Source organism: Callithrix jacchus, chromosome 5, assembly GCF_049354715.1.
Source record: "Callithrix jacchus isolate 240 chromosome 5, calJac240_pri, whole genome shotgun sequence".
In the NCBI taxonomy this organism is placed as follows: Eukaryota; Metazoa; Chordata; class Mammalia; order Primates; family Cebidae; genus Callithrix; species Callithrix jacchus.
Genome location: NC_133506.1, coordinates 123,440,140 through 123,464,752, shown reverse-complemented (window position 1 = coordinate 123,464,752; position 24,613 = coordinate 123,440,140). Strand labels below are relative to the sequence as shown.

The 24,613-nt window shown below is 37.1% G+C and overlaps 1 protein-coding gene across 35 annotated transcripts in view; it reads right to left on the bottom strand.

Moving 5' to 3' along the window:
• CEP112 (centrosomal protein 112) overlaps positions 1-24,613 on the bottom strand; it is a 705,692-nt gene that overhangs the window by 315,405 nt on the left and 365,674 nt on the right. For 32 of the 35 annotated variants that reach the window (XR_008481664.2, XM_054256393.2, XM_078374481.1 and 29 more), the window contains one exon: positions 23,484-23,714. Coding sequence is in view for 32 of the 35 variants with exons in the window: in XM_054256393.2 (XP_054112368.1) it covers positions 23,484-23,714 (231 nt within the window). In the remaining 3 variants the exon portion in view is untranslated. Of the gene's footprint in view, positions 1-495; positions 4,991-22,645; positions 22,721-23,483; positions 23,715-24,613 lie in introns of those variants that run through there. The other 3 variants (XR_008481666.2, XR_008481665.2, XM_054256399.2) reach the window with 3 other exon arrangements.

The following is a 24,613-nucleotide window of genomic DNA, read 5'->3' as shown; positions in this document are numbered from 1 at the left end:
TGAAGAGCGGAAGAGAGTAGTATGCTATATTCCAAGTTCTGAGGGGGAGAGAAGAGACTGGCAACTAAGAATACATTCCCAACTTAGCTATTCTTCAGAAATGAAGGAGAGGTAAAGATTTTTCCAGCCAAACCAAAGCAGAGGGAATTAATTCATCAACACTAGACCTGTCTTACCTAAAATGCTAAAGGGAGTTTTTCAATCTGAAAAAAATGAATGCTAACATGTAACAAGAAAACATCTAAAGACATTAAACTGACTTGGAAATACAAGAAAACAGGCACATTCTGAATAGTCTAATACTGTAATGGAGGCAACTAAACCACTTATGTCTTGAGCATGCAGACTAAAACATGAAACTATTTAAATATAATAACTATAATAATTGGCTAAGAGGCAATATAAGATGTAAATTGAATCATTAAAGAGTCAAAATGTGGCAAAGGGGATGGTACTAAAGTGTGGTATTTTGTTGTTTTTTTCTTTTCATAATACTTTTATTATTTCTTTTTTTTTTTAATATATACTGAATTTTCTTTTTTTTTAAATTTTTATTGCATTTTCGGTTTTGGGGTACATGTGCAGAACGTGCAAGACAGTTGCATAGGTACACACATGGCAGTGTGTTTTGCTTCCTTTCTCCCCTTCACCCACATTTGTCATTTTTCCCCAGGCTATCCCTCCCCAGCTCCCCCCCCCTCTGGCCCTCCCCTTTTCCCCCAATAGACCCCAGTGTTTAGTACTCCCCTCCCTGTGTCCATGTTTACCTATAAAGACACACACAGAATGAAGTAAAGAGATAGAAAAGGATATCCAATGCCAATGGAAACCATAAAAGAGCAGGAATAGTTACACTTATATAAGATTATACAGAGTTTAAGTAAAGAACTGTTAAAAAAAAGAGACAAAGAATATTATATAACAAAGGGATTAATACAGAAAGATAATGTAATAATGGTAAATATATCTGCACCCAACACTATAGCACCCAAATATAAAAAAAAACAAAAATTAACAGACCAAAAGGGAGAGACTGACTGCAAAACAATGATAGGAGGACTTCAACATTACACTTTCAAAATGGACATATGATCCAGACAGAAAATCAGCAAAGAAATACTCGAGGCAAACTGTCCTGTAGACTAAATAGCCCTAACAGACATTTACAGAATATTCCACCCAACTGCTGCAGACATTTATGGAACATTTCCTCAACATCACATGGAAGATTCTCTAGGGTAGGTCAGATATTAGGTCACAAAACCAGTCTTAACAGATTTTTAAAAATCAAAATCATATCAAATATCTTTTCTGATCACAATGGAATAAGATGAGCAATTAATAATAGAAAGAATGTTTAAAACTGTACAAATCCATGGACATTAAGCAGCAGACCTCTGAATAAGAAATGGATCAATGAAGAAATTAAAAGAGAAATGTTAAAATCTCTTGAGACAAATGAAAATGAAAATGCATCACACTAAAACCTAAGAGACACAGAAAATCAGTTCAAAGAGGGAAGTTTATAACAATCAATGCCTACATCAGAAAAGCAGAGAGACATCAAATAAACAACTTAACAATAAACTTCTAGAAAATATAAAAGGTAGAACAAACCAAACTCCAGATTTGTTGACAAAATAAAATGATAAAGATTACAGCAAAAATAACTGAAATTGAAACCAAAAAAAGAAAAATCAACAAAACAGAAAGTTGTTTTTAAAAAAGATAAACAAAACTGACAAACCTATAGCTAGACTAAATAAGAAAAAAAGAGAAGAGATCCAAATAAATAAAGCCAGAGATAAAAAGGGAGATGCTAAAATTGATACCTCTGAAATATAAAGGATTATTAGAGTCTGTTATGAACACCTACATGCCAACAAAAATGGAAAGCCTATTAGCAGAAGAAATGGATTAACTTCTAGATACATGCAACATACCAAAATTCAACTATAAAGAAATAGAAAACCAGAACAGATTAGTAATGTGACTGAAGCAGTAATAAAATCTTTAATCAAAGGAAAACCCAAAATCTGAGGGCTTCACTGCTGAATTCCACCAAACATTTGAAGAAAAACTAATAACAACTACACAAAGTCTTCAAAAAAAAAAAAAAACCGAAGGGGAGAGAATACTTCTAAACTTATTCTACAAGGCCAGCATTCACCTAATACTAAAACCAGACAAGGACACACACATACACACACACACACAGAGAAAACTAGAAGTTAATATCCCTCATGAACACAGATGTAAAAATCCTTAAGAACATACTAGCAAACTGAATTAAGCAACACATTATAAAGATCATTCATCATGATCAAGTGGGATTCATCCCAGGGATGCAAGGATGATTCAACATAAACACATCAACAAATGTAACACATCACATTAACAAAACCAAGAACAAAAACCATATGATCACTTCAACAACAGATGCTGAAAAATCATTCAATAAAATTCAACACCAATTTATGATTAAAAAAAAAAATCTCTTACCAAACCGCATGTAGTAGAAACACTTCTCAAAAGAGTAAAGCCATATATGACAAACCAAGAAGCTAACATCATACTGAAAAGGGAAAAACTGAAAGCCTTTCCTCTAAAATCTGGAATAAGACAAAGATGCTTTCGCTTTTACCATTTCTATTCAACATGGATAGTATTGGAAGTACTAGTCAGAGCAATTAGTAAAGAGAAAAAAATAAGGGACATCTAAATTAGAAAGGAAGAAGTCAAATTATCCTTATTCAGAAAACATGATGCTATATTTAGAAAAACCTAAAGACTCCACCAAAATAATGTTAAAACAAATAAAGTCAGTAAAGTTGCAGGACATAAAATCAACATGCAAAAATCAGTAGCAATTCTATACGCCAACAGTGAACAATCTTGAAAAAAAATTCAAGAAAACAATCCCATTTATAGCAGCTACAAAAAAAAAATCTAGGAAGAAATTTAACCAAAAGTAGTATAAGTTTCTACACTGAAAACTTAAAACACTATCAAAGAAATTAAAGAGAACACAACAATGGAATGATACTCCATGCTCATGGATTGCAATAAATAACAATGATAAAATGCCCACACTACCCATAACAATCTACAGATTCATTGCAATCTGTATTAAAATACCAACTGATATTCTTCAGATAAATAGAAAAGACAATTCTAAAATGTGTATGGAACCACAAAAGACCTTCAAATAGACAAAGTGTTCTTACACAAAAATTCTAAAGCTGGAAGAATCACGCTATCAGACTTCAAAAGATACTGCCATGCTATCATAACCCAAACAGCATGGTACTGGCAGAGAAATATACATATTGAGCAATGAAACAGAAGAGAGAACCCAACACACCTTTACAGCTAACTCATTTTTAACAAAGGTGCCAAGAACATACTTTGGAGAAATGACAGTCCCTTCAATAAACAGTACTGGAAAAACTGGATATCCATATGTAGAAGAATGAAACCAGATTACTATCTCTCACCTTATACAAAAATCTAATCAAAATGGATTAAAGACTTAAATGCAAGGCCTAAGAGTTTGAAACTACTTGAAGAAAACATTGGTCTAGGCAAAGATTTTTTAGGGTAAGACTCCAAAAGTACAGACAACCAAAAAAAGAGTAGAAAAATGGGATTCTATCAAGCTAAAAATCTTGAAACATACTTAAGTAAATATATATTAGTATGAACTTTCTGTACAACAAAGAAAACAATCAAGAGTAAAAAGAAACGAGAGAACATATTTGCAAACTATCTATCTGAAAAAAGATTAATAGTCAGAATATATAAAAAGCTCAACAGCAAAAAACAAACAATCCAATTTAAAAATCAGCAAGTGACCTGAATAGACCTTTTTCAAAATAAGGCATACAAATTGCCAATAGGGCATGTGAAAAAAATATTCCATATCACTAATCATCACAGAAATGCAAAACAAAACAACAATGAGAAGATAGCTTATCCACTTAAAATTGCTATTATCAAAAAGACAAAAAAAATGCTGATGAAGATACAGAGAAAGGGAAACACTTGTATATTGTTAATGGGAATGCAAATTAGTATAGTCACTATGGAAAACAGTATAAAGCTTCCTCAAAAAACTAAAAACAGATCTAGCACTTAACCTATCAATTCCAATATATATCCAAAGAAAGTAAATTAGTCTACAAAGAGTTACCTGCATACCCACGTTAATTGCAGCATTATTCACAATAGCAAAGATATGGAAACAGCATAAGTGCAACATCAGCAAAGGGGTGGATAAAGAATATGTGCAATATACACATAACAGAGTATTGCTCAGTTATAAAAAGAATGAAATCCTCTCATTTTCAGAAACATGGATGGAATTAGATGTCATTATGTTAAGTGAAATAAGCCAGGCACAGAAAGACAAATATCGCATGTTCTCATTCATATATGGGAGCTAAAAAAGTGGATCTCATGAAGGTGGGAGTAGAATAAGAGAAGAAGGCATAAATAGAGGTTGGTTAATGAATACAATAATCCAGTTAAATATAAGTAAGAAGTTCTAGTGTTCGATAGCACAGTGGGGTGACTATAGTTAACAATAATTTATTGTGTATTTCAAAATAGAAAAGAAGATTTGAAATCTTCTTAACACAAAGAAGATAAACGTTTGAGGTGTTGGATATCCTAATTACTCTGATTTGATAATGACACATTGCAAGAATGTATAAAAGTATTATGACTGGGTGCAGTGGCTCATGCCTGTAATCCCAGCACTTTGGGAGGCTGAGGCGGGTAGATTACGAGGTCAGGAGTTGAAGACCAGTCTGGGAAAGATGGTGAAACCCCATCTCTACTAAAAATACAAAAATTAGCCACCTGTAATTCCAGCTACTCAGGATGCTGAGACAGGAGAATTGCTCAAACTCGGGAGGTGGAGGTTTCAATGAGCCAAGATTGCACCACTTCACTCCAGCCTGGGCAACAGAATGAGACTTTGTTCCCCCTGGCAAAAAAAATCACATATATCCAATACATATGTACAATTCTTACATAATAATATATTTTTAAAGGTTTGCATAATTATCAGCACAAATCTTACACGAACACACACAACAAAAAACAAACCAAAAAAACTCCCCAGATCTAAACTGTACATGCACGTACACACACACACACACACACACACACACACATATGTACACACAAGACTTAGGGCACAAATATCTGCTTATGTTACTCACTCCCACTTCTCGCCATTTAAATATAAACCCTTGACGATAGCAAATAAGCTTTCCTGCTTTCAGTACCTTCCCAAGTCAAGTCACTACCTTTTGCTGTATTGACCTGAGGCATTTTCATTTATTTTAAATATAAAATTTTTCCCTGCAGGACATTCAAAAAGACAAAACCAAAAACCTCTGAGGAATACAGAACTCCAATTTTTAATGGTTCTATTAGAGTAGTACAAATTAGGCTATAGAAGGACAAAGGAGGATTAATGTTGTAATTTTTAAATGCCTACTTTAAAATTAATTCATTTACAATTCTAGGTTTTATTTTCAAATAACCTTAACATAAAATATACTTTTAATTTTCTCCAAGAAAAACATAATTTTTTAGCTTCAGAAAACTAGAATTTGAATTTAAATTATTGATTTGCTCTCCTGGATTGCCAGAAAATAAATTATTTAACGTGCAGCAGAAAGCAGAGGGAGAAAGAGGGAAAGATTCTTTGGGAAACTGTGAAAGCCATTCAGCAGCCTATTTCCAACTACAACCGTGACTCCACATTGACAGAGCTTTGCAGTCCCTCTTAGGTAAGGATGATAGACCTCTGAACATGTAAACACTCAAGCATTAAGTACCCTGTTTTTTTTGTTAATAAACAAATCCTCCAGATATAAACTCACTGTGATACAACTGTCTCACATCCAAATCAGATGAAGTAGGAGAGCTGGGGGCTCATGTAAAAAGGATCTAAGGAACATCCATGTCCTCTTGTTACATAGGTGACACATAAATGTATTTAACTAAAATACTTGATTTGTTTTGATTTGTATATTTTGACAAAAAACTAAGACAAGAGTTTTAGTTTTTGTCTAAGATAAGATTATAACCTCTTTCATATTCAAAAAAGCTTTACAATTTAGGTTATTCGAAAGCACATTAATAGAAACCTTAATATAAATTAACATAAATTCATCACATTCAAATTAGGTATGCATCCTAAGTTTTACAAGTTATTTGTGTATTTTTTTAATTGACAAATTATTTTCTCCTTATATTTAGAGGTGCCATTATCCATTACACCAGGCTACAGCTTATATATCCAGAGAAAAATGCCAACTTTATTTTTTATTTTTTTTTTTAATTTTTTATTGGATTTTAGGTTTTGGGGTACATGAGCAGAGCATGCAAGACAGTTGCGTAGGTACGCACATGGCAGTGTGCTTTGCTTTGCTTCCCCCCTTCACCCCCATTTGAAAATGCCAACTTTAAATTCACCAATATTTGTGGAACATAGTGAAAAATATACAGGATATTGTTTGTCAATCAGTTTTATAATTTTAACTTGAGGATAACATTTAATTTAAAGTTTAAGAATATAAAAGTTCACATTTTTTAGCAAGGGAAAAAGGGAAAAGATGAAAGTAAAAAAAACAAAATTGAGGTTGGAAATCCATCTTAAGCCTAAATGACCATGTCTTCATAAGTTAATATTAATCCTTTAATTATAAATTTTAAAGGTTTAAATAGTTTCTATGACCTTAGCTTTGAATAATTATGCCATATGAAGCTTTTCTTAAATTTGAAAAAGATGCTGAATTGTTGCTCAAAGGCTTTTAATGACTTTAGCCTGGCAAAATTCCAGTATAATCCTTCAGACACCACTTAAAATTATAGACCAGGAACCCACGCTGGTAAATGCCATGTCAAAATCCAAAGAGCTTTTTACTGAGTAAATTATGTTGTAGAAAATGTTTGATGTGTTAGTATATTTATAAATATCAAAACATGAAGCTGAAAACAACTATTTATAGTGGAGAATTCACAAAAGAAAAGATAAACAGATTAGACTAAGTTTACATAAAATATTTTTGTATTGTAAAATTTAATCAAAAAAGGCAAATGTCAAAGATATTTGCCACAAAGATAAGGGTTTTATCATCCTAAATATAAAAGAAGTTTATTAGATAAGTTGATGAGAAAAACATTAAGACCCTAAAAGAAGAAAAATTGGCAAAAGACACACACAGGCAATTTCCAAAAATGACGTGTAAATAAATAACAGGTAAATCAATTGCAAATGTTCAATCTCTCACACTTAAAAATACAAATTAAAAACAACTGATTTTCACAAATGTACTAAAAATTAGGAAAAGCTAATAAATCTACAGACTACATATATACTCTACTGAAGTAAACATACATTAGTGCAAACTTTCTGAAATGCAATTGGACCTTTTATTCTACTAGGATTTTAATCTAAAAAAATTGGAAATTGAAAATGTTAACAAAAGTTTATTTATAACAATGCCAATTTCCACATTAAGCAATATTTTTAAAAAACTAAATGTTTGGCTGGGTGCAGTGGCTCATGCCTGTAATCACAGCAGTTTGGGAGGCCAGGTGGGCAGATCACCTAAGGTCAGGAGTTTGAGACAGCCTGGCCAACATGGTAAAACCTCATCTCTACTAAAAATACAAAAATTAGCTTCATGTGATGGAAGCTAATTTTTGTAGTCTCAACCACGCAGACTCAGTCAGCTGAGACTACAAGTCTCAGTTATGCAGGAGGCTGAGGCAGGAGAATTGCTCGAACCTGCGAGGTGGAGGTTGCAGTGAGCCAAAATTGTGCCACTGCCCTCCAGCCTGGGCAACAGAGCAAAACTCTATCAAAAAAACAAAACAAAACAAACAAACAAACAAACTCTAAATGTTCTAAAACTTAAAACACACACACACACAATTAATTATGTTATATCTATAAAACAGAATATCATGAAACAAAGAAAACAGTATTTTTGAAAAATTTCAAATGACATTGGAATATTCTTAGTATAATGCTTTAGAAAGCAAGAGACTAAATTGTTTAATCAGTATGATCTTGGGCAGTTAAGTTGATATAGCTATTTTACATGTACATTAAATTATTACTATTATATCTGGGTGGTGGTAGTAATAGGAAATTTTACACCTTTCTCTACTTTCCTTATTTTCTAAAATATCTTCTATTTCAAGGAACGCTATTTTTAAAATAGCTGAATAGTTTTCTAAAACAGTGGTACAATTTAGATACATGTTTTAATCAATCCTCTGAAAACTACCCACTATCATCACTTAGTAATGTTCTTTAATTTTTCAAAAGTTCATACTTTATGGGCTTTGTTTCAATTCAGTTTGAAAAGATTTTACGAGGCCACAAAAAAAGGCTTCACTTTGCAAATGTCAATCATTTACTCTCTTGGATTCTGTATTTCAAGCATTTTGACCTTGTGGAGGTATTTCATGTTTCTCTTAACTCAATAACTGAAGATATCATCTGGGTTTAAATTGCTGCTGACAGAAACTCAGGTTGGATCTGTACTTAGGAATTCTTTTATAACTTTAACATTGTAAGCACTACTGAAACAACAGACCCATATGGAATGTTCCATTGAGATCATTAAATATTCTGGTGTTATTGTCCTTTCCTACTTGAACATTAATTTTATACTCAATAATAGAAAATTAACTTCTAAACCTCAGAATTATTGACTGGAATTTAAACTGCTGGCAAATACTTTAAATTTCAGATTTATTTAGACATGATAAAAACATCAAACTTTTTGAAAGATACAGTGAGAAGAATTCAAGTAAATTGCAGAATGGCACAACAGACTAACAACAGAATCAGCAGCTGGTTAGTTTTAATTCAAACCCTTATAGTAAAAACTCAAATTTTAAAAAAAATTGTGTAGAAAAATTCAAAGTATGCCTGAGAAAAGATTTATGCTATGTTTTTAACTTATTAACTGAGATGAAGGAAATTAGAACACTAAAATAACATATAAATGAGTATTTGAATCCAAGGATGTATCATACCCTACCCAAAGTATTTATAAAGAATTGAGACCAAATGTGGATAACTCAATAATGATTTATTCACATGACCAGGCACAGAGGCTATCCTGAATTTCTCAGTTGATTATCATTCTTTTATTCACTCTTAACGTTAATGAGTGCTTACTTTGTGTAAGGCACAATGGAAGCTCCTGAAGCATCAGAAACAAATACTTTCTGCTTTCAAGGAATTCAGAGTCCAGGTCTTTGATACGTTTGGAAATGCTAAACTCCTCTGACTATTTAAGTAAAAATATCAATCAATCAGAAATACAAATTACTCTTGATGTGAGCACAGCATTTACATTTCATCATGTGGACTATGAGGTTGGTGAATTCCACCAACTCAATACAAACCAAACTCATCGCAACACCAGTCTATGTAATACACTCTTCCCTCTCCCTCAACTCTCCTTCTTTGTCCACAGTGCCTCTATTCTGGTTCATCTCAGTACCTCTATCCATATCTGCTAAAAGTTCTGTGCTCAAACCTCCTTTCTAACTTCTGGGATCTCCTGTGTTCTCATTTCAATCCAGGAGCATTGCATTTCCAGATGCAGGATACCCATGCTCCCTTCTCTACCTGAAGAACTCCAATTCTATGGAAACGAATTCCCTTACATATTCCTTTCCAAGACATGCCACTGTTCAGCTGGAAGCCTGTTGTGCTTTTCTTGAAACTCCTCACCTAAGCACACTACTCTCTTTACTAAGAATACAGATGCTACAAGGTGTTTTCTAGTCTTGTCAGAAAGCTTCTCTGTATCTTTCCAGTTTTCATCTTCCTTCCTTGGTGAAGATCATTACTCCTTTCACTCATTCACAGAATACATACCCAGAGAGCACCTGTCACAAGCTGGGTTTTCTAGGCACTGGTGGCATGGAAGTAAACAAGCTAGAAAAGGTCCTGCTAACAGGGCTTATGTTCTAGTGGATGGGAGGAAATAAACAAGTAAACAAGTAAAAGGAGGATTCCAGGTAATGCAATGAGCTATGAAGAAAATGGGACAAAAAAGGTGGCATAGGTAGGGCAGACTTTAGATGAAAAGGTGAGAGAAGGATGCTCTGAGAAGTACAGAATGAAGGCAAAGAGGTTGGCCATCGAAAAATCATGCAGAGAAGCATTCTGGCAGAGGGTGACAGTGGCAAAGACCTGGAGGCAGGGGAGTGTGGCACATTCTAGGAAAAGACCAATGGACCCTTGCAGCCTTGTAGCCAAGGGCCAAAGTGGGCCTGTGCTGGATCTCTGCTGAAGATGCCATTTCCACCTGAATCACCTCACAAATCACAAGCCATCAATGATCTCTGATTCTTCACAACATTAAGCTGTTCCTCATTAGTCCCTTCTTAAGTACTTAAAAATGTTCAAGATATCTTCAGCCCCAAAATAAATTCTCTTTAACTCGTGCTGCTTTTTGGAACATCTGCCTTTTAAGATTGCATTTTCCCAAATGTTTACATTGTATTGTATGTTCCCTCACTTCCATTGTATGTTCCCTCATGTTCACTTCCTGGCTTCTCTTTTGTACCCTGTTCCTAGGTACACTATCACTTTCAGTGCACTGTCCAATCATCAGTAACATCATGGTTTCAAATGCAGTGACCGTTCTTCAACCCTCATCCTTCCTGAGTTTGGGTCACATTCTTGACAATCCCCCTTTCCAAATAGTCTTTTCCTCTATTTCCATAAAAATGCATTTTTCTAATGCTCCTTCTACCTTGTGACCCTTCTTTGACTGTTTCCTTCCTGACTTCTCAAGTGGAGTTGTACCCCTAAGTTCTTCCTTCACCGTGGCTCTTTCTCCCTCCCTCCCGCCTCTTTCCCCTCACTTTAACAATCCCATTCACTCTCAAGGCCACAGGCCAGGCCTTCTCTGTGGGGGATTCCCACAGCTGTTTGTCTCCAATCCTGCCTGCTCTTGGGATATCCAGAAACATTTTTTTCAGCAGCAAAAAAAATTTTCGTGTCACTTCAAACTCCACATGTTCTTAACTCAATTCAGCTTCTTCTTCCTCCAACCAGAAACTACATTCCTGATGGATTTATACTTAACAAGCCTAATCAGTGCTATCTCTACAATGATTTTCAAATGTCTGCTTCGTCCCCTTGCTACCACCAACACTCTTACTGCCTTCTCATGCACATCTACTGTGCTCTCAAGGATCTCTCGCCTGAATTAATCCAGTCCTTGTTAACTCCTGCTGCTGCTACCACATCTTGCCAACACCAAGAGGATGATGTTCCTAATAATCACTTGCATCTTGACACTTTATTTCTCAAAAACCTTCAGCAACTCCTCACTGTTTACCCAATGAAGCAAAAATGCTTATCACAGCTTTGGAGATTTTCGATGATCCCAAAGCTATCTTAGCTTGATCACCAGCTCACCCCTTAATGTCTCTAAGTTATGGAAATGGTTTTGTTTGCTCTTGCTTTTCTTATTCTTTTGACTTGGAACAGCATCCAACATATCTACTAGTTAAAATCCTATTTATGTTACTTATGTCTCATTCAAATGACATCTCTCCCAATTAATTTTCCCTGGTTTCCTCAGCAGAAAGTAAGTTTCTCCAAATTCACACAGCCTTGTATTATAGTTATCTGCGTATGTGTACCTGCAGTATTTTTCTTGAAGTCACTATTATTTTATCTATCTGAGGACACTGGCCTCCTCCCTGCATTTTTATATATCCACAGTGCCTGGGATAATGCCTTTCTGGGGTATAAAAATTCAGGTTTCTTATACTAATTTTAAAATTATCTATAACCTGTAAATTAGTTAACATCATATATAAACCTACACTTGATAAAGTTCATCACCTACTAAAAAGAGGCATTTGGAGTGTGAATATATAATGCAAGAAAATTAAGGCCTAAATTGGATGTGTTGTATGTCTGACTTTGGCATAACCAATTTTCTTTTCTTTTTTTTAAAGAAAGAAAGAAAGAACAAGAGAAAGGAAGAAAAAAAGAATGAAAGAGGAAGATGGCACTGGAGGACCAACTCAGGATTACAGCTCCGAGTCAATCTGCAGAGGGTGAGTAAATGCTGCATTTCCACACAAATCTTTATCGTCCACAAACTAGGAGATTCCCAGGTGTAAGAGCCCCATGGGCCCGCGCGGCAGTTTGGGCCAGCGCAGCTGTTTGAGTCGGCATGGCTGTTTGGGCTGAGGCCGCAGCGCAGCAACACTCCGTACAAAATACGCTGGTTTGGTTGCCCTGTTAAACTGGCAATTGGAGATTTCGGAAAACAGATTAGCACATTCATTTGATTAAACGAGACTTAAATAGAAAGCCAGCCCAGGAGATTCCCAGGCAGCAACGAGGTTTGAGCCAGGGCAGTAGGATGCTGCACAGGAAATCACACAGATCCCAGTGCCCTTGCAGCAGGCGACTGGAACACCTGGGAGAGAGTCAACCACTAAACTTAAAAAAAAAAGAAAGGGGATCTGAGGCAGGGAGCCAGGTGATCAGGCTCAGCGGGTCCCAGCACCAAAAAAACAAACAAAACAGCAATTGGAAATGCTCAAGGTCGAGAGTTTCACCTCAAGCACAGTGGAACCCAGGATGGTGCAGCTCGAAGGGGGAGGGGTGTCTGCCATTACCGAGGCACTCAACCCCTACAAAGCTACACTGCCATTGCTGATGCAGCCTGCTGGTGCCGAGGCAACCCGCCATTGCCGGGGCAACCCGTAATAATGGAGAGAGTCTGCCACTACAGAGGCGAGCACACGCATATAAACAGGACTACAGGGAATTACACATGGCAGCAGGGCGGAGCCCACAGCAACAGGACAGAGCCCAGGACAGCAGGGTGGGGCCCAGGGCAGCTCAGCATAACCACTACAGGCAAGCAGTGATTAGACTGCCCCCTTGCTGGGCAGGAACGTACAATGGATACTCATAAATGGAGCCCTAACTCCCCGGGACAAAGTGCCTGAGGAAAAAAAAGGACTTTATGAGTTCTGCTGCAGCAGACTTAAACGTTCCTGCCTAGCAGCCCTGAATGAACAACGGAGCTCACAGCTCAGCATCTGAGCTCCTATAAAGTACAGACAGTCTCCTCAAGCAGCTCCCTGACCCCGTATATACAAACAGTTACCTCACAAAGGACTGATCAGACTAACATTTGGTGGGCATCATTCAGGGACAAAGATAGCAGAAGAAGAATCTGGTAGCAACCCACATGGTTCCGCAGCTGCTACAGGAGTTATCGAGGAAACAGGGCTTGGAGTGGACCTCAGCAGTCCTACAGCAGTGCAGCCAGACTGTTAGAAGGTAAAAAAAGAAACAGAAATACTTCATCATCAACAATCTGGACGTCCACTCAGAGACCCAATCGGAAAATCAGCAACCACTCAGATGACAGGTGGATAAATCCACAAAGATAAGAAGAAACCAGCAGAAAAAGGAGAAAAACACCTGAAACCAGAACACCTCGACTCCTACAAAGGACCAAAAACTCCTCACTAGCAAGGGAACAAAGCTGGACTGAGGATGAGTGTGATGAAATGACGGAATCAGACTTCAGAAGGTGGGTAATGAGAAACTTCCATGAGCTAGAACATGTTCTAAATCAATGCAAAAAAACTAAGAACCTTGAAAAAAGATTTGAGGAAATGATAACAAGAATGGACAACTTAGAGAGGAATATGAGTGAATTGAAGGAGCTGAAAAACACAACACAAGAACTTTGCGAAGCATGCACAAGTTTCAACAGCCAAATGGACCAAGCAGAAGAAATGATATCAAAAGTTGAAGATCAACTCAATGAAATAAAAGGAGAAGCCAAAATTAAAGAAAAAAGCACAAAAAAAAAAATGAACAAAGTCTCCAAGAAATGTGGGACTATGTGAAGAGACCTAATCTACATTTGATAGGTGTACCTGAACGTGATGAAGAGAATAAATCCAAGCTGGAAAATACTCTTCAGGATATTACCCAGGAAAATTTCCCCAACCTACCAAGGCAGGCCAATATTCAAGTCCAGGAAATACAGAGAACACCACAAAGATATTCCACAAGAAGAGCAACCCAAGGCACATAATCGTCAGATTCATCAGGGTTGAAATGAAGGAGAAAATACTAAGGGCAGCCAGAAAAAAAGGTCAGGTCACCCACAAAGGGAAGCCCATCAGACTCACAGCAGATCTCTCGGCAGAAACCCTACAAGCCAGAAGAGAGTGGGGGCCAATATTCAACATCCTCAAAGAAAAGAACTTTCAACCCAGAATTTCATATCCAGCCAAACTAAGCTACATAAGTGAAGGAAAAATAAAATCCTTTGCAAACAAGCAAGTACTCAGATATTTTTGTCACCACCGGGCCTGCTTTACAAGGGCTCCTGAAAGAGGCACTACACATAGAAAAGAACAACCAGTACCAGCCATTCCAAAAACATACCAAATGCTAAAAAAGCATCAACAAAATGAGGAATCTGCATCAACTAACAGGCAAAAGAGCCAGCTAGCATAAAAATGGCAGTATCAAATTCACACATAACAACATTAACCCTAAATGTAAATGGGCTAAATGCACCAATCAAAAGACACAGACTGGCAAATTGGATAAAAAGCCAAAACCCATCGGTGTGCTGTATCCAGAAAACCCATCTCACAGGCAAGAATACACAAAGGCTCAAAATAAAGGGATGGAGGAAAATTTACCAAGCAAACAAAGAGCAAAAAAAAAACAGGAGTCGCAATTCTCGTCTCTCATAAAATAGACTTTAAAGCAACAAATATCAAAAGAGACAAAGAAGGACATTACATAATAGTAAAAGGATCGATACAATAAGAAGAGCTAATGATCCTAAATATATATGAACCCAATACAGGAACACCCAGATATATAAGGCAATTTCTTAAGGACTTAAAAAGAGACTTAGACTCCCACACAATAATAGTGAGAGACATTAACATTCTACTGTCAATATTAGACAGATCAACCAGACAGAAAATTAACAAGGATATCCAGGACTTGAACTCAGACATAAAACAAGCAAATCTGATAGACATTTACAGAACTCTCCACCCCAAATCCACAGAATATACATTCTTCTCAGCACCACATCACACCTACTCTAAAATTGACCATATAATTGGAAGTAAAGCACTCTTCATCAAAGGCAAAACAACTGATATTATAACAAACAGTCTCTCAGACCATAGTGCAATCAAGTTAGAACACAAAATTCAGAAACTAACTCAGAACCGCACAGCTTCATGGAAACTGAACAACTGGCTCCTGAATTTTGATTGGATAAACAATGAAATGAAGGCAGAAATAAAGAAGTTCTTTGAAAACAACAAGAATGAAGACACAACATACCAGAATCTCTGGGACACATCTAAAGCAGTCTCTATAAGAAAATATATAGCAATAAGTGCCCACATGAGAAGATTGGAGAGATCAAAAATTGACACCCTATTGTGAAAATTGAAAGAGCTAGAGGAACAAGATCAAAAAAACTCAAAACCTAGCAGAAGACAAGAAATAACTAAGTTCAGAGCAGAACTAAAGGAGAAAGAGACATGAAAACCCCTTCAAAAAAATCAATAAATCCAAGAGCTGGTTTTTTGAAAAGATCAACAAAATAGACAGACCACTAGCCAGATTAATATAAAAGAAAAGAGAGAACAACCAAAGATGCAATAAAAAATGATAAAGGGGAAATCACCACAGATTCCACAGAAATTCAAACCATCATCAGAGAATATTACAAACAACTCTATGCACATAAACTAGTAAACCTGGAAGAAATGGATAAATTCCTGGACACTTGTGTCCTCCCAAGCCTAAACCAGGAGGAAGGCAAAACTATGAATAGACCAATAACAAGGTCTGAAGTTGAGGCAGCAATTAAGAGCCTACCACACAAAAAAAGCCCAGGTCCAGATGGGTTCACAGCTGAATTCTATCAGACACACAAAGAGGAGCTGGTACCATTTCTTCTGAAACTATTCCAAATAATCCCAAAAGAGGGAATTCTTCCCAAATCATTTTATGAAACCAATATCATCCTGATACCAAAACCTGGCAGAGATCCAACAAGAAAAGAAAACTTCAGGACAATATCCATGATGAATATAGATGCAAAAATCTTAAATAAAATATGGGCAAGCCAATTGCAACAGCACATCAAAAAGCTTATCCACCATGATCAAGTAGGATTCATCCCAGGGATGCAAGGCTGGTTCAACATACGCAAGTCTATAAACGTAATTCACCTCATAAACAGAACCAAAAACAAAAACCACATGATTCTCTCAACTGATGCAGAGAAGGCCTTTGACAAAATTCAACAGCCCTTTATGCTAAAAACCCTCAATAAACTCGGTATTGATGGAACGTATCTCAAAATAATAAAAGCTATTTACGACAAACCAATAGCCAATATCATACTGAATTGGCAAAAGCTGGAAGCATTCCCTTTGAAATCTGGCACTAGACAAGGATGACCTCTCTCACCACTCCTATTCAATATAGTACTGGAAGTTCTAGCCAGAGCAATCAGGCAAGAAAAAGAAATAAAGGGTATTCAAATAGGAAAGATGGAAGCCAAATTGTCTGTATTTGCACACGACATGATAGTGTATCTAGAAGACCCCATCGTCTCAGCCCAAAAACTCCTGAAACTGATAAACAACTTCAGCAAAGTCTCAGGATATAAAATCAATGTGCAAAAATCACAAACATTCCTATACATCAATAACAGACTGAAAGAGAGCCAAATCAAGAACAGACTGCCATTTACAATTGCTACAAAGAGAATAAAATACCTAGGAATACAACTTACAAGGAACGTAAGGGACCTCTTCAAGGAAAACTACAAACCACTGCTCAATGAAATAAGAGAGGACACAAACAGATGGAGAAACATTCCATGTTCATGGTTAGGAAGAATCAATATCATGAAAATGGCCATACTGCCCAAAGTCATTTACAGAATCAATGCTATCCCCATCAAGCTACCATTGACTTTCTTCACAGAAATGGAAAAAACCACCTTGAACTTCATATGGAACGAAAAGACTTAGCTAAGCCCACATAGCCAAGTCAATTCTAAGCAAAAAGAACACAGCAGGAGGCATCACACTATCAGACTTCAAACTATACTACAAGGCTACAGTAATCAAAACAGCATGGTACTGGTACTAAAACAGAGATATAGACTAATGGAACAAAATAGAGGCATCCGAGGCAACACGACATATCTACAACCATACAATCTTTGATAAACCTGACAAAAACAAGCAATGGGGAAAGGACTCCCTATTTAATAAATGCTGTTGGTAAAACTGGCTAGCCATGTGTAGAAAGCAGAAACTGGACCCCTTCCTGACACCTTATACTAAAACTCCAGATGGATTAAAGACTTAAACATAAGACCTAACACCATAAAAACCCTAGAAGAAAATCTAGGCAAAACTATCCAGTACATAGGAGTAGGCAAGGACTTCATGAACAAAACACCAAAAGCATTGGCAACAAAAGCCAAAATAGACAAATGGGACCTAATCAAACTCCACAGCTTCTGCACGGCAAAAGAAACAGTCACTAGATTGAATTGGCAACCAACAGAATGGGAAAAAATCTCTGCAGTTTACCCATCTGACAAAGGGCTGATATCCAGAATTTATAAAGAACTAAAACAGATTTACAGAAAAAAAACAAACAAGCCATTCAAAAGTGGGCAAAGGATATGAACAGACACTTTTCAAAAGAAGACATACATGAGGCCAACAAACATATGAAAAAATGCTCATCATCACTGGCCATTAGAGAGATGCAAATCAAAACCACATTGAGATACCATCTCATGCCAGTTAGAATGGCGATCATTTAAAAATCTGGAGACAACAGATGCTGGAGAGGATGTGGAGAAATAGGAACACTTTTACACTGCTGGTGGAAGTGTAAATTAGTTAAACCATTGTGGAAGACAGTGTGGCGATTCCTCAAGGCCTTAGAAATAGAAAGTCCATTTGACCCAGCAATCCCATTACTGGGTATATATCCAAAGGACTACAAATTGTTCTACTATAAGGACACATGCACACAAATGTTCATTGCAGCACTGTTTACAATAGCAAAGACCTGGAACCAACCTAAATGCCTATCGAAGATAGACTGGACTGGGAAAATGTGGCACATATACACCATGGAATATTATGCAGGAATCAGAAATGATGAGTTTGTGTTGTTTGTAGGGACATGGATGAATCTGGAGAACATCATTCTCAGCAAACTGACACAAGAACAGAAAATGAAATACCGCAAAGTCTCACTCATAGGTGGGTGATGAACAATGAGAACACATGGCCACAGGGAAGGGGGCATTAGACATTGGGATCTATTGTGGGGAATAGAAGAGGGACCGCAGCGGGGGGAGCTGGGGAGGGATAGCCTGGGGAGAAATGCCAAATGTGGGTGAAGGGGGGGAAGGCAGCAAAACACACTGCCACTTGTGTACCTATGCAACTATCTTGCATGTTCTGCACATGTACCCCAAAACCTAAAATGCAAAAAAAAAAAAAAAAAAAAAAAAAGAATGAAAGAGAGAAAGAAAGAGGAAGAGAAAGAGGGAGAGAGAACGGAAATCTTGCTCTATTGCCCAGGCTAGAATGCAGTCTAATAATAGGTATTAAAAACCTCTTTTATGCCAATAATTGTGCTTAACAATGGAGACAGGAAGGAATAAGGGAGGAAAACAACAAATAAGCAGCCAACCAATATTTCATTTAAACCTGTGAAATGCTATGCAATTGCTGAGGACCAATTTACTTCCAATTATGTGGTCACTTTTAGAATAGGTATGATGTGATTCTGAGAAGAATGTATGTTTTGTGGATTTGGGGTGGAGAGTTCTGTAAATGTTTATTAAGTTTACTTGTTCCAGGTCTGAGTTAAAGTCCTAGATATTCTTGTTAATTTTCTATCTCGTTGATCTACCTAATATTGACAATGTGGTGTTAAAGTCTCCCACTAATATTGTGTGGGAGTCCAAGTCTCTTTAAAAGTCATGAAGAACTTGCGTTATGTATCTGGGTGCTCCTGTATTGGGTACACATACATTTAGGATCATTAGCTCTTCTTGCTGCATTGATCCTTTTACCATTATGTAATGTCCTTCTTTGTCTCTTTTGGTCTTTGTTGCTTTAAAGTCTATTTTATCAGAGACAAGAATTGCAAGTCCTGTTTTTTTGTTTGTTTGTTTGTTTCCTCTCCATTTGGTTGGTAAATCTTCCTCCTTCCCTTTGTTTTGAGTCTCTGTGTATCCTTACATGTGAGATAGGTCTGGATGTAGCATACCGATGGGTTTTGGCTTTTTATCCTATTTGCCTGTCTGTGTATTTGATTGGGGCATTTAGTCCGTTTAAATTTAGAATTAATATTGATATATATGAGTTTAATACTGTAATTTAATGCTAGCTGGCTGCTTTGCCCATTAATTAATGTAGATTCTTCATTATGGTGATGCTCTTTACCTTTTGGTATGTTTTTGGAAAGGCTGATACTGGTTGTTCCTTTCTATGTGTAGTTCTTCTTTCAGAAGCTCTTGTAAAGCAGGTCTGGTGGTAATGAAGTGTCTGAGTACTTGTTTGTTCATAAAGAATTTTATTTTTGCTTCATTATAAAGCTTAGCTTGGCTGGATATGAAATACTGGGTTGAAAGTTCTTTTCTTTAAGGATGTTAAAAATTGGCCCCCACTCTCTTCTGGCTTGTAGGGTTTCTGCTGAGAGATCTGCTGTGAGTCTCATAGGTTTCCCTTTGTGGATAACCTGACCTTTCTCTCTGGCTTCCCTTAGAATTTTCTCCTGGTGAATCTAACAATTATGTGCCTTGGGGTTGCTCTTCTTGAGGAATATCTTTGTGGTGTTCTCTGTATTACCGGAGTTGAGTGCTGTCCTGTCTTGCTAGGTTGGGAAAGTTTTCCTGGATAATATCCTGAAGAGTATTTTCCAGCTTGGATTCATTCTCTTCATCACATTCAGTTACAACTATCAAACGTAGATTAGGTCTTTTCACATAGTCCCATATTTCTTGGAGACTTTGCTCATTCCTTTTTACCCTTTTTTTCTCTAATCTTGTCTTCCTTTTTATTTCATTGAGTTGGTCTTCGACCTCTGATATCCTTTCTTCTGCTTGATCAACTTGACTGTTAAAACATGCCTACTTCGTGAAGTTCTCATATTGTGTTTTTCAGCTCCATTAATTCACTTGTATTCCTCTCTAAATTGTCTATTCTCATTAGCATTTTGTCAAACCTTTTTACAAGGTTCTTAGTTTATTTGCATTGGGTTAGAACATATTCTTTTAGCTCACAGAAGTTTCTTATCATTCACTTTCTTAAGCCTAATTCTGTAAATTCGTCACACTCATTCTCCATCAGGCCTTATTCCCTTGCAGATGAGGAGCTGCGATCCCCTGTAGGAGGAGAGAGATTCTGATTTTGGGTGTTTTCAGCCTTTTTGTGCTGGTTTCTTCCCATCTTTATGGATTTATCCACCTGTTGACTTTGTAATTGCTGACTTTCAGATTAGGTCTCTGAGTGGACGTCCAGCTTGTTGGTGATAAAGTTTTTTCTGTTTCTTAGTTTTCCTTCAGTGGATGCCTTTCCCCCACAGAGCTGGACCTTCCGAGGTTCAGCTGTACTTGCTGTGAAACTCTCAACCCTCAGTGTTTCCAATTGCTGTTTTTTTGTGGGGGTGGGATCAACTGAGCCTGATCACCTGGCTCCCTGTCTCAGAGCCTTTTTGTTGTTGTTGTTGAACAGTCGATTCTCTCCCAGGTGTTCCAGTCACCTGTTCAAAGGGCACAGGAATCTGCATAATTTCCCTTGTGTGACCCACTGCACCAGCTGAAACAGTGGCATTGAGATTTGTGGTGCTTTTTTGCCTGGGAATCTCCTGGTCTGCCTCCCTGTTTCAGTCCCATTTTCAATCAGCTGAATGGGCAACTCTGCCTCCTTGGAGCTCCAGACGCCAACTAAAAGGGCACCCATTCCTGTATACTCCACACTGAGAACCGCCGCGCTGGAGTGCCAGCAAAAACAGCCATACTGGCCAAAACAGTCGCACTGGCGACCCATGGGGCTCCTCAGCTGGGAATCTCCTGTTCCGTGGGAAACAAAAATTTGTCTGGAAATGTGGCGTCCACTCACTCTCTGTGCTTTCACTGGGAGCTGCAATCCTGAGCTGCTATTAATCAGCCATCTTGGATCTCTCTCCCCAATTTTCTTAAGTCAAGGTGCACAGGTATCTGTGCCATTTAAGAACAATGACTTAGAAATACTTTGAACTGCTAGAGGAGTTGACTGAAGCCAAAGTGAGGTGTGTGTACAAGTTAACAGAAAAGATAAGTGCCAACACCAACACCACTTTTACTTTCCATCGTTTTCTCTTTTATCTGCTATTGTCAAAGTCTAAGACTATACCACATAAGAATATTTCCCTAATTCCTGAAACTACATATTTTAGCATCTAGACATTATCATTTTATCCTGCTGTGAGGGAATTATCACTAACATCCCACTTAGCCTGAACATGTCCCAAGAGGCTCAACCTATTGGTCTTATCATCTTCTTCCTTTTAGCAAAGAGGAATTCCATCTGTCCACTGGCTTGGGAATATATCCTTGGTGCTGCCCATGACTGCTCCACCCCACTCCCCACCCAAGAGCATATCCCATATATGAACCAACAGTGAATTCTGTCAGCCCCACCTTCAGAAAATATCCCAGATCTGATCAGGTTTTACTACCTTCGCTGCTACTGGCTAGGCCCAAGCCTTTATTACCTTTCATCTATATTTTTTTGCATCAGCCTTTTAATTGGTCTCTCTACCCCCTCTTTTGCCATCAGTTGAGTATATTCTTAGCACAGCAGATGATGAGATCCTATTCAAGTGTGAGTCAGATCATGTCAATCCTCTGCTCAAAATCTGCCAAGCTCTTCTACTCATAGAGAGTCAAAGCAAAACCCTCTCACTGGCCTACTCAGACCTACCTAACCTGGATCCACATCCTGAGGGTTCTTCTCTGGCCTCATCACTTTCCTCTCTTCTCTGTCATCATTTCCAGACACATCACTTTCTCTGCTGTTCCTCCAAGAAGTCAGGCTCCCTCTTGCCTTTTATTTTTTATTTTTTGAGACAGAGTTTTGCTCTGTCACCAGGCTGGAGTGCAGTGGTGTGACCTCGGCTCACTGCAACCTCTGCATTCTGGGTTCAAGTGATTCTCCTGCCTCAGCCTCAAGAGTAGCTAGGAATACAGGCACGTGCCACCACACCCAGCTAATTTTTGTATTTTTAGTAGAGAAGGGGTTTCACTATGTTGGCCAGGATGGTCTTAATCTCTTAACCTTGTGATCTGCCCTTTTTGGCCTCCCAAAGTGCCAGGATTACAGGTGTGAGCCACCATACCCGGCCCACTCCTGCCTATTTACCATCCTTTTTCTTATTTATTTCTGGGTTCAGAGCTATGCTGCCAAGGGCCAAACCTTCTGAAATCTGACTTTCAAATGAATTAAGGTACAATAAAGCAAGTACCTTAGGATCTCAGTCTGTGGAAAATCAATGCAGTAACTGCTGGCAGGGTATTGCATACTCTTTAAAGGCTCAACACTGTTTGAAGATGAAGAAGGATAGGTGGGAAAAAATTAAACAAAATTAGATCATTCTTAAGTCACTCTTTTCACGTTTCTCATTCCCAGGATAAAGATTGGTCTTAAGAAACTCAAGAGGCAATTTTGGAAATAGCAATTCACATTTAGTACCTGATTAAAATAGTTATACTTTTCCTGAACATCAAAAGAAAGAATATTTGAGATTGTACCTTGAATATAAGTACAACCAAAATGTATAAATATCATATTGACATTTATTCCAATAATATATAATTCTAAAAAGATTTTTCTTATTTCTACTGAAATACCAACCTGGGAAAATAAGTCCTCATTTATGTTACATTGTTATAAAAAAAAACTGTAAAATCTAGAAATGCTTATTAGATGACCAAGGGAAGATCTGAAACTTAGTCTCCTTCTGGGAAAATTAAGGGATACAGCCCCAGTATTTCTAATCAAAATAATATCTGACAATATTATAATATTGCTTTACTACAATGTGTATTTAATGACTATGGAATAGGCTATTCAATACAACACCTTTCATGAAAATCAAAGAAAAAGTTAGGAAATTCCCTAGACTATTTCAATGGTGCTTAGACATAAGAGCAAAATACTTAAGTTGCTTGACTGAAGAGTTTACACATTTCAAGAGTAATTCTATGTCTACTACCTTTTGGAGATTAAATGAAAGAGTGGTGGCAGTGGATTCTAAACATGGGTTTCAACTGTCTATTTAAAAAGCCAATTAAATATCTTACCTTTTCTAATGTCATCTCTGTCTCAGCAGCATGAGTCTTTTTCAGCTCTATTTTCATCTTTTCTGATTCAGCCTTCAGTTTGTTGACCACAGTCTCATGTTCCCTGGTAGCCCTTTGCTTTTCCTCTTCACGAAGAAGACCAAGCTCTACCAGCTGCTGTTTCCGCTGTGAGTTCACATTAATCAGTTCTTCTCTCAACTTGTGAACCTGAGCCTCCATGTCAGCAATAACCTTATTTTAAAAAATGGAAAAATGGGTAGAGGATATGAATAGGGAAGTCACAAAAGAAGAACAAATGGGCAAAAGGCCAATAAGCAAAATATGAACATATGAAAGTTTAGCTTGCACTCCATCCTTTCTTCTTTCCTTCCTGCCCTTCCTTTCTTCCTTTATTCCTTCTTTCCTCCCTCCTTCCTCTCTTTCTTTCATTCCATACTCCCATGTCATTCCCTCCTAGCTTAGAGGCAAATACCACCTGGAACATTTTACCATACATTTGTATCCTTAAACAGCATGTTGTTTAGTTTTACTTGTTGCTAAGATCTATGTAAATGGAATATTACATGTATTTTTCTGAAACTTGCTTTTTCAAATATTCAACATCATCATGTTCCTGAAATCCATCCAGTGTTCCCTATTGGATTTTTGCTTTTTATTTACTGATTTCTGCTTTTATTTTTATGTCCTTCTTCCTACCTTTTTAAGGTTTATTTTGTATTCTTTCTAGCTTCTTATTTTGTATACTTATTTATTTTTATTATTTCTTCTTTTCTGATTTATAAATGTAAAACTACAAATGACTCTCTATTGATTTACTTCCATCTCTTTGGTTTAGATATGTGGTATTTTCATTATCGTTTAGTTCAAAATATTTTTTTAACTTCTCTTATGATTTTTTTCTTTGACTTATGAACCATTTAGAAGTATGTTTCTTAATTCCCAAGCATTCGGGACATATTAGCTTCCCAGGGTTGCCTCAACAAAGTAGCACAAACTAGACAGCTTAAAATATCAATTTTATTCTCATAGTTCTGGAGGCTAGAAGCCTTAAAATCAAGGTGTTGGCAGAGTTGGTTCCTTCTGGAACCTCTGAAGGAGAAGCTGTTCCATGCCTGTCTCCTAGCTTCTGC